General features: G+C 43.4%; 1 protein-coding gene across 5 annotated transcripts in view; it reads right to left on the reverse strand.

The window, feature by feature from the left end:
- Nucleotides 1–16,147, reverse strand: part of osbpl1a (oxysterol binding protein-like 1A) — a 227,455-nt gene that overhangs the window by 162,104 nt on the left and 49,204 nt on the right. For all 5 annotated transcript variants that reach the window (XM_067977748.1, XM_067977744.1, XM_067977740.1 and 2 more), the window contains exons 12-13: nt 14,264–14,365; nt 10,432–10,554 (exon numbers count right to left, since the gene is read on the reverse strand). In XM_067977748.1, the coding sequence (XP_067833849.1) occupies nt 10,432–10,554; nt 14,264–14,365 (225 nt within the window). The remainder of the gene's footprint in view (nt 1–10,431; nt 10,555–14,263; nt 14,366–16,147) is intronic.

Here is a 16,147-nt window from a genome sequence, read left to right on the forward strand (position 1 = left end):
GCTAAGTATATATTAATGACTTGGACTTGTGTGTACAGGGCAAAATTTACAGATGAGACAAAACTTGGAAGGGTGGTAAACAGTGAGGAGGATAGTGATAGACTTCAAGAGGATATAGACAGGCTGGTAGCATGGGCGGACATGTGGCAGATGAAATTTAAGGCAGAAAAATGCATTTCGATAGGAAGAACAAGGAGAGGCAATATAAACTACAGGGCACAACTCTAAAAGGGGTACAGGAACAGAGAGATCTGGGGGTATATGTGCACAATTTGTTGAAGGTGGCAGGGCAGGTTGAGAAAGCGGTTAAAAAAGCATATGGGATTCTGGGCTTTATAAATAGAGGCATAGAGTACAAAAGTATGGAAGTCATGATGAACCTTTATAAAACACTGGTTCGTCCACAACTGGAGTATTGTGTCCAGTTCTGGGCACCACACTTTAGGAAGGATGTGAAGGCCTTAGAGAGGGTGCAGAAGAGATTTACTAGAATGATTCCAGGGATGAGGGACTTTAGTTGGATAGACTGGAGAAGCTGGGGTTGTTCTCCTTGGAGCAGAGATGGGCGCGAGGAGATTTGATAGAGGTATTCAAAATCATGAAGGGTCTAGACAGAGTAGATAGAGAGAAACTGTTCCCATTGGTGGAAGGGTCAAGAACCAGAGGACATCGATTTAAGGTGATTGGCAAAAGAACCAAAGGTGACATGAGGAAAAACTTTTATACAGCAAGTGGTTAGGATCTGGAATGAACTGCCCGAGGAGGTGGTGGAGGCAGATTCAATCATGGCCTTCAAAAGGGAACTGGATAAGTACTTGAAAGGAAAAAATTTGCAGGGCTACGAGGATAGGGTTGGTGAGTGGGACTAGCTGACTTGCTCTTGCGTAGAGCCAGCGCGGACCCGATGGGCCGAATGGCCTCCTTCCGTGCTGTAACAATAAGAAAAAAGAAATAAGAAAAGACTGGTCAGGTGGGCAGAAAAGTGGCAAAAGGAATTCAATCCAGAGAAGTGTGAGGTAATGCATTTAGGGAGGGCAAAAAGGGTAAGGGAGTACACAATAAATGGGAGGATACTGAGTGTAGAGAAAGTGAGGGACCTTGGAGTGTATGTCCGCAGATCCCTGAAGACAGGTAGATAAGGTGGTTAAAAAGGCATATGGGATACTTTCCCTTATTAGCCGGGGCACAGAATATAAGAGCAGGGAGGTTATGCTCGAACTGTATAAATCATTGGTTAGGCCACAGCTTGAGTACTGCAGACAGTTTTGGTCACCACATTACAGGAAAGATGTGACTGCACTAGAGAGGGTACAGAGAAAATTTAGAGGATGTTACCAGGGCTGGAGAATTTCAGCTATGAGAGAAGATTGGACAGGCTGGGGATGCTTTCCTTGCACATCCCTGATTTTCATTTCCCCTCCATTGGGGGCTGTGCCTTCAGCTGCCTAGACCCCAAGCTTTGAAATTTCCTCCCAAGACCTCTCTCCTCCTTACACTCCTTAAAACTCACTTCTTTGACCAAGCTTTTGGCCACCTATCCTAATATCTCTTTAAGTAGCTCGGTGTCAAATTTTGTTTGATAATCGCTCCTGTGAGGCGCCTTGGGACATTTTACTACATTAAAGGCGCTATATCAATGCAAGTTGTTGTTGTCATCAGACATCAAGTCCTGAATCAAAAACTTTCTGCAACTCAACAGAAACTCCAGCCGTCTTGTCAAGCTCTTCCCAGCATCTACATGATGTACAATTCTGGGAAGCACACTTTAGGAAGGATGTCAAGGCCTTGGAGAGGGTGCAGAGGAGATTTACCAGCGAGTTTTAAAAAAAAATTCGTTCATGGGATGTGGGCGTCGCATTTAGTGGCCATCCCTAATTGCCCTTGAGAAGGTGGTGGTGAATTGTTATGATCTGACATGTGCTGCCTCAAACGGTTGGAAAAGCAGATTCAATAGTAACTTTCAAAAGGGAATTGGATAAAAACTTGAAAAGGAGAAATTTGCAGGGCTGTGGGGAAAGAGCAGGGGGGAGCGGGACTAATTGGATAGCTCTTTCAAAGAGCCGGCACAGGCACGATGGACCAAATGGCCTCTTACTGTGCTGTACGATTCCATGACTCTGGCACCAACTCCATCAACCTTCCGAGCTGCTTGCTCAGATTGATCTCAGTGATTCGTCATGTCAGTGTTTCCCTTGACCCACAGTTGAACTTCCTCCCCACATCTCCTAGGAACATACGAATTAAGAGCAGGAGTAGGCCATTCGGCCCCTCGAGTCTGCACTGCCGTTTGATAAGATCATGGCTGATCTGATTGCGACCTCAACCCTACTTTCCTGTCGACCTGCTATAACCTTTGACTCCCTTATTAAATCAGGAATCTATCTAACTCAGCCTTAAAAATATTCAATGACCCTGCCTCCACCGCTCTCTGGGGAAGGGAGTTCCACAGACTCACGACCCTCAGAAAAAATTTCTCCTCATCTCCGTCTTAAATGGGAGACCCCTTATTTTTAAACTGTGTCCCCTAGTTCGAGTCTCTCCCATGAGGAGAAACAGCCTCTCAGCATCTACCCCTTCTAGTCCCCTCAGGATCTCACCCAGCTCCACTAACTCCCTGCGTTCCAGTAAATATCAACTTCGAGATCTTAACTTCATTTTTGGAATCCCCTTACAGACTCACCCTGCAGCCAAATCTCATCCATCCATAAGTCCCAAACCTCACCACCCCCCCCCCCCACTTCATTCCCGTGACTCCAGATTGCTACTTGTTCTCTGCTCCGCTGTGCCTTTGCCTTCTGCAAACGTCTTCCAAGATCACTTTACTATCTCTCTCCCTGCCTCCAAAAGCCCCTCTCACTGAATGTACCTGTGATCATCATCTTCCTCACCACAGCGGGCAACCCCCGCCCCACCCGACCTCGCCAATTTCCCTACTTTCTGCCCTCTGTTCATCTCTCCCGTTTGTCTGAAGACTTTGCTCTAAGTGAAGACAGCTAATTAAATACAACGAGTTGTTGAAGTAGAGATTGCGGTCTGGAATATATTTGGGGTATCATAAGATTAGAGCACAATGCGTGCCTTGTAATGGTTAACAAGCTAGTTATCCAGTTTAACCCCATTGTGCACTGAACTGCTCCAAATCTTTGAAAACATGCTGATATTTTTCAGTTCCAGCACGCACATGACTTTCTGTGATTGTCCACTGCTGACAGTTTTTAAAATTAAATTAGGAAAAAGCTTTCGAACATTTCGCCTGCACAGAGTGAAAAACTATTCGACAAACCTATTGGGCTGGATTTTACTGTGAAAGGCTAACAGCGCTCATTGTTATTCATGCACAAATCGGACAGCAACTTCCAGCGACCGCACGTGCGCAGTTAAACACGGAAATCCGCAAGTTGCTGTCCGTCCGAGAATGCACTGCCCCTCCATCAGCTTCGTGAAAACGGCATCGCGCTGTCTGGCTCCCCATTGAAATGTACTGAACGGCATGAAGTTCCTGCACTGATATCATGGATACCGACTAAACTCGCCACACAAAAAGTTAGCACTTGTCCATTCCAGTCTAAGTAACTTTTTAAACTGTTTGTGAAGTCTTAATTACCTCTCTGGCACTGAAAATTAACTTTTACAAGTGTGGATACGTCAGCTTCAATTATTGCTGGGATTTAAAAAAAATTTCTTTGTCTCTTTTTTCTCTCTCAATTCAATCTTTCTTTATTTCACTTTCTGTACCTGATGTGACATTGAATTCATTATTCTAACTCTCACTTCCTGGTTCAGACTCTGCGCTGCTCATTAACGATGCTTCAATCTGATTGGTTACGGAGATTCGCAGCTGCTTGCCCCGTTCACACAGGAACCAGATGCCCTGGAGAGGGGGCCGCACTGAATGGGTCTCGAACTTACAGGAACTTGCCGTGCAAAATAGCTCACAAAGTCTACAGGCAGGTCATAGAGTCATAGAGTTATACAGCACGGATAGAGGCCCTTCGGCCCATCGTGTCCGCGCCGGCCATCAGCCCTGTCTACTCTAATCCCATATTCCAGCATTTGGTCCGTAGCCTTGTATGCTATGGCATTTCAAGTGCTCATCCAAATGCTTCTTGAATGTTGTGAGGGTTCCTGCCTCCACAACCCTTTCAGGCAGTGAGTTCCAGACTCCAACCACCCTCTGGGTGAAAAAGTTCTTTCTCAAATCCCCTCTAAACCTCCCGCCTTTTACCTTGAATCTATGTCCCCTTGTTATAGAACCCTCAACGAAGGGAAAAAGCTCCTTAGTATCCATCCTATCTGTGCCCCTCATAATTTTGTACACCTCAATCATGTCCCCCCTCAGCCTCCTCTGCTCCAAGGAAAACAAACCCAATCTTCCCAGTCTCTCTTCATAGCTGAAGCGCTCCAGCCCTGGTAACATCCTGGTGAATCTCCTCTGCACCCTCTCCAAAGCGATCACATCCTTCCTGTAGTGTGGCGACCAGAACTGCACACAGTACTCCAGCTGTGGCCTAACCAGTGTTTTATACAGCTCCATCATAACCTCCTTGCTCTTATATTCTATGCCTCGGCTAATAAAGGCAAGTATCCCATATGCCTTCTTTACCACCTTATCTACCTGTTCCGCCGCCTTCAGGGATCTGTGAACTTGCACACCAAGATCCCTCTGACCCTCTGTCTTGCCTCGGGTCCTCCCATTCATTGTGTATTCCCTTGCCTTGTTAGTCCCTCCAAAGTGCATCACCTCGCACTTTTCCGGGTTAAATTCCATTTGCCACTGTTCCGCCCATCTGACCAACCCATCTATATCGTCCTGCAGACTGAGGCTATCCTCCTCGCTATTTACCACCCTACCAATTTTTGTATCATCAGCGAACTTACTGATCATACCTTTTACATTCATATCCAAGTCATTAATGTGTCGTCCGTTCACCGCTCATAGCAAAATCCAGCCCATTACGTAAAGCCATAAATCTCACGGACACATCATGTTGGTTTGGTTACCTTGGTTAAACTACACAGAGTACTGTGCACAGTTCTGGTCTCCATATTACAAAAAGAATATAGAAACACTGGTGAAAGTGCAAAAAAGATTTACAAAGATGATAACAGAACTGAGAGATTATAAACATCAGGAAAGGCTGAACAGGCTGGGGCTCTTTTCTCTAGAAAAGACTGAGGGGTGACCTGTTAGAGGTCTTTAAAATTATGAAGGGCTTCGAGAGGGGAGACGTGGAGACGATGTTTCCCACTTGTGGGCGAGTCCAAAACTAGGGGCCATAAATAGAAGATAGTCACTAATAAATCCAATCAGGAACTTAGGAGAAACTTTTTTTTTAAAAATTCAAGAGTGGTGAGAATGTGGAACTGACTACCACAAGGAATAGAAGGATATGTTGATAGGGTGAGCTGAAGTGAATAGAGTGGGAAGAGGCTTGTGGAGCAAAAACATCGGCATAGTCCGACGCAGCCGAATGGCCTATTTTTGTGCTGTAAAATTCTAATTCCCTGTGATGTGTGCAATGATGAAAATAGAATGCTCTTCTGTCTCCCTCCCCAAACGATAATCAGTTTGCTCAATATTTTCTCACCAAGAAAATGCTCCACTGAATAGCTCCATTGTTTGTGTGTGAACTAAAAAATGCCCTGGTTACTTTCGCCTTTGAAATAAACTTGTCCAGGAGAATTTATCCCATTCAAATGAATATAAAACCTCAGTGAGGTCATCTTCAATTCAAAATCTTATACCATTTTTTAAATTAAAATCACCCGAGCTAACATTTCATGGACCAACATGTATTTACAGAACACACAGTACGGCAGGGGGGTGGGAACCATAAGGACATAGGAACAGGAGTAGGCCATTCAGCCCCTCGAGCCCGCTCCGCCATTTGACAAGATCATAGCTGATTTGTGATGTAACTCCATGTACCTGCCTTTGGCCCACATCCCTTAATACATATCCCTTGGTTGGCAAAAAGCTATCTATCTCAGATTTAAATTTAGCAATTGAGCGAGCACCAATTGCCATTTGCTGAAGAGAGTTCCAAACTTCTACCACCCTTTGTGTGTAGAAATGTTTTCTAATCTCACTCCTGAAAGGTCTGGCTCTAATTGTTAGACTGTGCCCCCTACTCCTGGAATCCCCAACCAGCGGAAATAGTTTCTCTCTATCCACCCTATCTGTTCCCTTTAATATCTTATAAACTTCGATCAGATCACTCCTTAACCTTCTAAACTCTAGAGAATACAACTCCAATTTGTGTAATCTCTCCTCATAACTTAACCCTTGAAATCCGGGTATCATTCTAGTAAACCTACGTTGCACTCCCTCCAAGGCCAGTATGTCCTTCCGAAGGTGCGGTGCCCAGAACTGCTCTCAGTACTCCAGGTGCGGTCTAACCAGGGTTTTGTATGGCTGCCGTATAACTTCTGTCCCCTTGTACTCTAGTCCTCCAGATATAAAGGCCAGCATTCCATTAGCCTTACTGACTATTTTCTGCACCTGTTCATGACACTTCAATGATCTATGTACCTGAACCCCTAAGTCCCTTTGGAGATCCACTGTTTTTAACTTTTTACCATTTAGAAAGTACCTGTTCTATCCTTTTTTTGATCCAAAGTGGATGACCTCACATTTGCCTACATTGAATTCCATTTGCCACAGTTTTGCCCATTCACCTAATCTATCAATATCCCTTTGTAATTTTATGTTTTCATCTACACTGCTTACAATGCCACCAATTTTTGTGTCATCGGCAAACTTAGATGTGAGACTTTCTATGCCTTCATCTAAGTTGTTAATAAATATTGTGAATAATTGAGGCCCCAAGACAGATCCCTGCGGGACTCCACTAGTCACATCCTGCCAATGTGAGTACCTTCCCATTATCCCTACTCTCTGTCGCCTTTCGCTCAGCCAACTTCCTAACCAAGTCCGTACTTTTCCCTCGATTCCATAGGCTTCTATCTTAGCTAACAGTCTCTTATGTGGGACTTTATCAAATGCCTTCTGGAAGTCCATATAAATAACATCCATTGACATTCCCCTGTCCACTACTTTAGTCACCTCTTCAAACAATTCAATCAGGTTTGTTAGACACGACCTACCTTTCACAAATCCGCGCTGGCTCTCTCTGATTAACTGAAAATTCTCGAGGTGTTCAGTCAGCCTATCCTTAATTATAGACTCCAGCATTTTCCCCACAACAGATGTTAGTCTAACTGGTCTATAATTCCCCAGGTTCCCTCTCTCTCCTTTCTTAAAAAGTGGAGTGAAATGTGCAATTTTCCAATCTAGAGGGACAGTTCCTGATTCTAGAGAACTTTGAAAGATTATAGTTAGGGCATCTGCAATCTGCTCACCTACTTCCTTTAAAACCCTGGGATGGAAACCATCTGGTCCTGGGGCAGGTACAGATCGGACAAATTCAGACCAGGAAACAGGAAATAGAAAAGCAGTTAGTGATGTAGTTAACGACTCAAAGGCAAAAGAAGCAAAGGTTAAATAGTGTTCAGCACAGGAATTTGACGGGGTTAAAGGGTATATACTTCAATGTAAGGAGTATTACAAACAAAGATGAGGAGCTAAGGGCACAGATAGACACATGGCAGCACGATATCATTGCTATAACGGAAACCTGGCTTAAAAAGGGGGATAATTGACAGCTCAATATCCCTGGATATAGAGTTTTCAGGCAGGATAGAGTGGGTGATTAAAAAAAGGAGGGGGGAGGGTAGCATTATTGGTTAAAGAATCAATTACAGTTGTGAGAAGGGATGATATGCTAAATGGATCATCAATCGAGGCCATATGGGTTCAGCTAAGAAATAAAAAAGGGGCAGTCACACTACTAGGAGTGTACTATAGACCCCCGAATAGCGAGAGGGAGATAGAAGAACAAATATGTAGGCAAATTTCTGAGCGCAAAAATAAGAGGGCAATAATAGTAGGGGATTTCAACTACCCTAACATCAACTGGGATTCCAACAGTGTGAGGGGCACAGAGGGTGCAAAATTCTTGACCGGTGTCCAGGAGAACTTTTTTAGCCAGTACATGACAAGCCCAACAAGAGGGGATGCAATTCTAGATTTAGTCCTGGGAAATGAAGATGGGCAAGTGGGTGACCATATTGGGGATAGTGACCACAATTCAGTTAGTTTTAGCATTATTATGGAAAAAGAGAGTTAAATCAGGAGTAAATGTTTTAAATTGGGGGAAGGCAAATTTTACAGAACTAAGAGGTGATTTGGCAGAAGTGGACTGGACACAACTAATTGAGGAGAAATCAGTGGCAAGCCAGTGGGAGGCACTACAAAGTGAAATTCTACGGGTACAATGCAGACATGTCCCCTCAAAGAAAAAGGGTGGCACTGGCAAATTTAGAGCCCCCTGGTTGTCCAGAAGTATAACAGGGCAAGATAAAGCAGAAAAAGCTTATGACTGTCACAGAAAACTAAATACTGCAGAAAGCCTAGGGGAGTATAGAAAGTACAGGGATGACGTAAAAAAGGAAATAAGGAAAGCAAAGAGAGGGCAGGAAAAAATATTAGCTAGTAAGATTAAAGAAAACCCAAAGATGTTTTATCAGTACATTAAGAACAAGAGGATAGCTAAGGAAAAGGTGGGACCTATCAGGGATGTAAGTGTAACTTGTGTGTCGAAGCAGAGGAAGTGGGTAGGGTTTTAAATGAATATTTTGTCTCCATATTCACAAAGGAAAGGGATGATCCGGACGTAGTAGTTAAAGAGGAGAGGTGTGAAATATTGGATAAGGTAAACATAACGAGAGAGGAAGTACTAGAGGGACTGGAATCCTTGAAAGTTGATAAGTCACCAGGGCCGGATGGATTGTTTCCTAGGCTATTGAAGGAAGCCAGGGAGAAAATAGCGGATGCTCCGAGGATCATTTTCCAATCCTCACTAGATACAGGGGACGTACCAGAGGACTGGAAGACTGCAAACGTAGTACCATTGTTTAAAAAGGGTAGGAGGGAAAGGCCAAACAATTATAGGCCGGTCAGTCTTACCTCGGTGGTGGGCAAACTATTAGAATCAATACTGAGAGATAGGATAAACTGTCACTTGGAAAGGCATGGTTTAATCAGGGATAGTCAGCATGGATTTGTTCAGGGAAGGTCATGCCTTACAAATCTGATTAAATTCTTTGAGGAAGTGACGAGCAGGATTGATGAGGGTAGTGCAGTGAATGTTGTCAATATGGATTTTAGTAAGGCATTTGACAAGGTCTCACATGGCAGATTGGTCAGAAAGGCAGGGACCCTCAACTCTTTTTAAAAAGTACCTGGACCTGCACCTAAAGTGCTGTAAGCTGTAGGGCTACGGACCGGATGCTGGAAGGTGGGATTAGAATGGGCACCTGATTGTTCTTCGAGCTGGCACGAACACGATGGGCCGAATGGCCCCCTTCTGTGCTGTATCTTTTCTATGCTTCTAGACACCAGGGGGTGAAATTTAATCTTGGAGAGGGCGCAAATACATCTCGATGGAAAGAAAAATCGGGCCAGGTTGTATGACGGGCAGCTGATCCGCTACCGCTCAATTGGCGCCCTTACCAAATTTGAATTTCACCCCCTTTCTTTCTCGGTTACGATGGAACTCATCCTAATGTCCCAGGAATCTGAAACCCTTCTTTCGATGCCCTCTAATTATGCATTGACTCATTTAATCTTTTCCTCCCTGCAAACAACTTGCATTTATATCGCGCCTTTAACGTAGTAAAACATCCCAAGGCGCTTCACAGAAGCGATTATCAGACAAACTTTGACACCGAGCCACATAAGGTGACCAAAAGCTTGGCCAAAGAGGTAGGTTTTAAAGGAGCGTCTTAAAAAGGAGGAGAGAGAGGCGGAGAGGTTTAGGGAGGGAATTCCAGAGCTTCGGGCCCAGGCAGCTGAAGGCACGGCCGCCAACGGTGGGGCGAAGGAAATCGGGGACGCGCAAGAGGCCAGAATTGGAGGAGCGCCGAGATCTCGGAGGGTTGTAGGGCTGGAGGAGATAGGGAAGGGGCGAGGCCATGGAGGGATTTGAAAACAGGGATGAGAAATTTTTAATTTTTTTTTTAAATCGAGACGTTGCTGGACCGGGAGCCAATGTAGGTCAGTGAGCACAACTTGTCCGGGATGTGGCACCAGGAGGATTCCTGAGATTTTAACTCTAGAGGTCTTGCAGTTTAATCCGCAGAATTCTCGGTGCGTAGCTCACTCAAAAAGGCAAACAAGAATTTAAATACGGTCAATAATTAATGCTTTGAGGCTAGTGAATTAGATTAATCTTATCTTAAAACATTGTTGCATACTTTACAAACTAATTCACTGCGCAGGCATGTACATCTGTCAACAGCACACATCAGTACTCTGGTTACAGCGTGTACAAGTCCATTGGGTGTTACATTTATCGATTAAAACAGTACCTGAAATGAATCCTGCAGAGTCTCAACTGATGCAAAATCTTCATCATCATCATCACTAAACTGATCCTGGGAGCAGTAGTGAGTGCTATAGGCAGAATGTTCTTCGACTGCATGAAGCCATTTCTAGAAAAAGGGGGGGGAAAATGTCAGAAGTCGAGAGGTCACGAGATAAAAAGAAACGATGGACAAATGTCAACAGCTCGGCTAGCACGAAAATTAACCAATACCACTAAAAGGTTGCACAATATGCTGTTATAAAGGACTATTAACTTCACAAAGTATCCTTTTTACTAAAATAATCTGATTTAGAAGAAAAAGGTTAAAATCATACAAATTCACCTTGTATTTTTTGCAAACAATGCATCTTTTCGCAATCCACGTAACTGAGAAATTGTTGGTCAATTGTTAATCCATTAAAAAAAATTTCTCCAATGTTTATGCTTTTCCTAAGTATCAAATTCATAATTTTAAAAAACACACGTAAGCCTTCTCAGTTTTGTACCTTTCTCTCCCTCTTTCCCCCCACCCCTCTCTATTCGCTGGATATTCCCCATTTTTCCCCTCTCTCCAGTATTTGGCCTTGGAGTCTATTAGAAACTCAAGACATGGAGAACCAAGGTCGAACATACTGCCGTCACACTGGCCTGGAATTCCTCTTTTTAATATTACAAGAAGTATTGCGGCAGGCAATTAAAAAAAAATGTAATTGCATAAGACAATGACATTAGTAGCTTTCCAATAAGTATTTCTATCTATTTAAAATCTTCACAGTAACACCGTGGTTCTCATTCTTGATATTAAGATTAGTGATGACCAACCATCCTCTCTCTTTAACCTACCTTATCAGCTTCCACATCTCCCTATAACAACAACTTATGTAGCGCTATATAAACTATGTCCATTGGAAGCCCCAAGGCAGTTATCAGACAAAATGTGACACCGAGCCACATAAGGAGATATTAGGATGGGTGACCAAAAGCTTGGTCAAAGTGGTAGGTTTTCAGGAGCGTCTTAAAGGAGGGAGAGGTAGAGAGACGGAGAGGTTTAGGGAGAGAGCTCCAGAGATTAGGGCTTAGGCAGCTGAAGGCACGGCCGCCAATGGTGGAGCGATGAAAATCGGGGATGCGCAAGAGGCCAGAATTGGAGGAGGGCAGAGATCTCAGAGGAGGTTACAGAGATCGAGAGGGGTGAGGCCATGGAGGGATTTGAACACAAGGATGAGAATTTTAAACTAACTAAACTATCTGATGGCCTACACACTGCATGCTGACGGTGACGACGCTGGAATTACACACCGAGTTTGCATACGCTAAATAGTGATAAATTCCATTCATACCATCCAATATGGTTTTGAAGTGCATGTTTGTGAATAGTGCCATCTTCATGTATGAGAATTACATTAAAAAATTGTTACCAACATTCCAGGTGTGCATTTCACAACCACGTTAGGTAGTGGCAGGAGGATAATGGGCCAGATTTTGCTGGAGTGGGACATCTCGCAACATGCCCCGATAGACTTTATCCCCTCGCCCTTTAGTTCAAAAATCTTTTACACCACATGTTGCTGGAAGCGCAAGCTGATAACGGGGCAGCGAGGCATCTGGGACCCTAGTGAACAGCGTGGTCCAACAGTCTATCTCCTCAACCGATGAGATTTAAGGATCGAGAAAGAAACAGAGGAGCAATGGAGAAGGGAAGAGGGTGAATTAGAGTCAGATCAGGTGCAGAAAGAGAAATAAAGAGAAGGATCCAAAATTCTCTGGACTCAGCAAAGGTCCCGGCAGATTGGAAAACTGCTAATGTAACACCCTTATTTAAAAAGGGTAGTAGGCAGAAGGCTGGAAATTATAGACCAGTTAGCCTAACATCTGTGGTGGGTAAAATTTTGGAGTCTATTATTAAGGAGACAGTAACGGAACATTTAGACAAACATAATTTAATAGGACAAAGTCAGCATGGCTTTATGAAGGGGAAGTCATGTCTGACAAATTTGCTTGAGTTCTTTGAGGACATAACGTACAGGGTGGATAAAGAGGAACCAGTGGACGTAGTGTATTTGGACTTCCAGAAGGCATTCGACAAGGTGCCACATAAAAGATTATTGCTCAAGATAAAGAATCACTGGATTGGGGGTAATATTCTGGCATGGGTGGAGGATTGGTTATCTAACAGGAAGCAGAGAGTTGGGATAAATGGTTCATTCTCGGACTGGCAAACAGTAGCCAGTGGTGTTCCGCAGGGATCGGTGCTGGGTCCCCAACTCTTTACAATCTATATTAACGATTTGGAGGAGGGGACCGAGTGTAACATATCAAAGTTTGCAGATGATACAAAGATGGGAGGGAAAGTGGAGAGTGAGGAGGACATAAAAAACCTACAAGGGGATATAGACAGGCTGGGTGAGTGGGCGGAGATTTGGCAGATGCAATACAATATTGGAAAATGTGAGGTTATGCACTTTGGCAGGAAAAATCAGAGAGCAAGTTATTATCTTAATGTCGAGAAACTGGAAAGTACTGCAGTACAAAGGGATCTGAGGGTCCTAGTGCAAGAAAATCAAAAAGTTAGTATGCAGGTGCAGCAGGTGATCAAGGCGGCCAACGGAATGTTGGCTTTTATTGCTAGGGGGATAGAATATAAAAGCAGGGAGGTATTGCTGCAGTTATATAAGGTATTGGTGAGACCGTACCTGGAATACTGCATACAGTTTTGGTGTCCATACTTAAGAAAAGACATACTTGCTCTCGAGGCAGTACAAAGAAGGTTCACTCGGCTAATCCCGGGGATGAAGGGGCGGACATATGAGGAAAGGATGAGTAGATTGGGACTCTACTCATTGGCGTTCAGAAGAATGAGAGGCGATCTTATTGAAACATATAAGATTGTGAAGGGGCTTGATCGGGTGGATGTGGTAAGGATGTTCCCAAGGATGGGTGAAACTAGAACGAGGGGGCATAATCTTAGAATAAGGGGCTGCTCTTTCAAAACTGAGATGAGGAGGAACTTCTTCACTCAGAGGGTGGTAGGTCTGTGGAATTTGCTGCCCCAGGAAGCTGTGGAAGCTACATCATTAAATAAATTTAAAACAGAAATCGACAGTTTTCTAGAAGTAAAGGGAATTATGGGTTACAGGGAGCGGGCAGGAAATTGGACATGAATTTAGATTTGAGGTTAGGATCAGATCAGCCATGATCTTATTGAATGGCGGAGCAGGCTCGAGGGGCCGATTGGCCTACTCCTGCTCCTATTTCTTATGTTCTTATGAAAGATTGGATTGAGACAGGAAAAGTTAGAAAAAATATTTAAAGTTTAAAAAATCTCGAGGAACTTTTTACTACCTGCAGGAACGAGACTCCATTGTTTAAATTGTTCCCTTTCTGGGCTGGAGTGGATGAGAGGCACTTCAGGTACATAAATCTCATTAAAAGGGTCCTAACGCTGTTAAGTACAAGCCCTAACTTTCTGTGGTGAGTTTAATGGGCAATTAATGCGCAAATGCAATAATTTCATGCAACAGGGAGGTTGAGGGCGAGCTCCCATTTACACGAGGCTAAGGGCGGAGTGGTGCAAATCGTCCAGCGACTTGTGGCGATTTGCTATTCACGCGGTGTCTTCCTTGCCATAAATTGCTGGCCAATTTACACATTAATAATGGCAATCGCCATTAAACTTGCTGTTATTTTGCCAGCAAATTCTAGCCCACTATGTCCATGCTTGCAAACCTGACAATCTTAATGTAATTAATAAGCTTACAGCCTTAACTCAATCATTGCATTAGTGCTATAAAACAGACAGAGATCAAAGTGCTTTTGTACTAAATTTAACTACTCACTTGACTTGTGTGATCAAGTTCAGTATTGGGATGAACTTTAAAGATGTGGATACTGTCATCAAAGCACTTGATTGAAAAGAGCCTCTCGCCAGTACCTTTAACCTTTGTGATGAAAATGTTTTTTTTTAAAAACAATAGACAGAAGAAATCCATATGCAACTAAAATTCAACGTGTGATCTCCATCTGGCGTCTCCCAGTGTACATCTAACTCTACATTCAGAGTTTTTAGATATCATGTTAAAAACAGTGGTACTTATCCAGCTTTTGATCATCTAAATGGTACCAAAAATGTCCACATTTATACTCCATTGGGTTGTAGCTCATGGATGGTATTTATAAACTTCGATAAAAGCCAACAGAAAAACTTAACAATTGTTGAGAAATCTCTCCCTGCTGTCACTTTTCTCCCGTAAACTAAGGATTGGACAATCTGAGTTATAGATTTTGTTCTTTGAAAATGGTCCATGCTGCTAAATCTTTCTGCAAGCTTTCAGAAAATGTAATCGCGCCTACTCCTCAATCTTAAAAATGAAAACAGGCTCTACAGTACTGGAATTTAAAGAAAAAAAACTTGCATTTTTATAGCACCTTTCACGACCTCAAAGGACATGCCGAAGCATTTTACAGCCAATTAAATACTTTTGCCAAGTGTTGTAATGTAGGAAACGCAGCAGCCAATTTGCGCACAGCAAGATCCCACAATGTGATAATCACTAGACATTCTGTTTTTTTTTTAATGTCAGTTGACAAATATTGACCAGGACACTGGGGAGAACTCCCTTGCTCTTCCTTGAAATAGTGCTATGGGATCTTTGACGTCCACCTGAGGGGGCAGACGGGGTCTCGGTAGATTGTGCAGGAAAATGGCTTTGAGGTAGAAGATCAGCCATGGTCTTGTTGAATGGCGGAGCAGGCTCGAGGGGCCTGACGGCCTACCCCTGCTCCTATTTCTTATGTTCTTATGTCTCATCTGAAAGACGGCACCTCCGACTGTGCAGAACTCCTTCAGTACCGCACCGGTCTGGACTGTGGTTTTGTGCTCAACTCTCTGGGAGTGGGACTTCAATCTAATCCACGACCTCCTGACTCGGTGGTGAGAATACTGCCCAATGAGCCATGGCTAACACCTAGTAGTAAGTGTAACAAGACTACCAACCCAGAGGGTTATTAAGCCTAAATTTTTTTTTGGTAAAATTCAAAACTAATCTGGTCTCTTGCCCGAGATCAGTCCTTTCAGTCAGGCTGATAGATCGATGTGCCGTCTGAGGCAATAGAACTTTTTGTTTTAAAAATCATAAATTTTAGAACGTGTCTCAAAAACAAAGAGGAAAAAAAAAATGACTGCTGAAAATTTTGAAATACAAACAGAAAATTCTGGAAATGCATTGTAGTATTGGAAAGGAAAAAGGTTAGAGCAGAAGAGGTAAAAGGGAGACTTAATAGAGATGTTCAAAGTCATGTAAGGTTTTGATAGAGTAAATAAGGAGAAACCGTTTCCAGTGGCAGGAGGGTCGGTAACCAGAGGACACAGATTGAAGGTAATTGGCAAAAGAACCAGAGGGGAGATGAGGAGAATTTTTTTTTTTTACATGCAGCGAATTGTTATGATCTGGAATGCGCTGCCTGAAAGGGCGGTGGAAGCAGATTCAATAATAACTTTCAAAAGGGAATTGGATAAATACTTGAAAAGGAAAAATTTTACAGGGCTACGGGGAAAGAGCAGGGGAATGTGGGACTAATTGGACAGCTCTTTCAAAGAGCCGGCACAGGCACAATGGGCCGAATGGCCTCCTTCTGTGCTGGAAGATTCTACGGTTCTATGAAATCCTGAGTCTGAACTCAGGAGTGAGAGGAACTGTCAGAATCAGGCCATACAACCAGCA

The sequence above is a fragment of the Heptranchias perlo genome, chromosome 3 (assembly GCF_035084215.1).
Source record: "Heptranchias perlo isolate sHepPer1 chromosome 3, sHepPer1.hap1, whole genome shotgun sequence".
NCBI lineage: Eukaryota > Metazoa > Chordata > Chondrichthyes > Hexanchiformes > Hexanchidae > Heptranchias > Heptranchias perlo.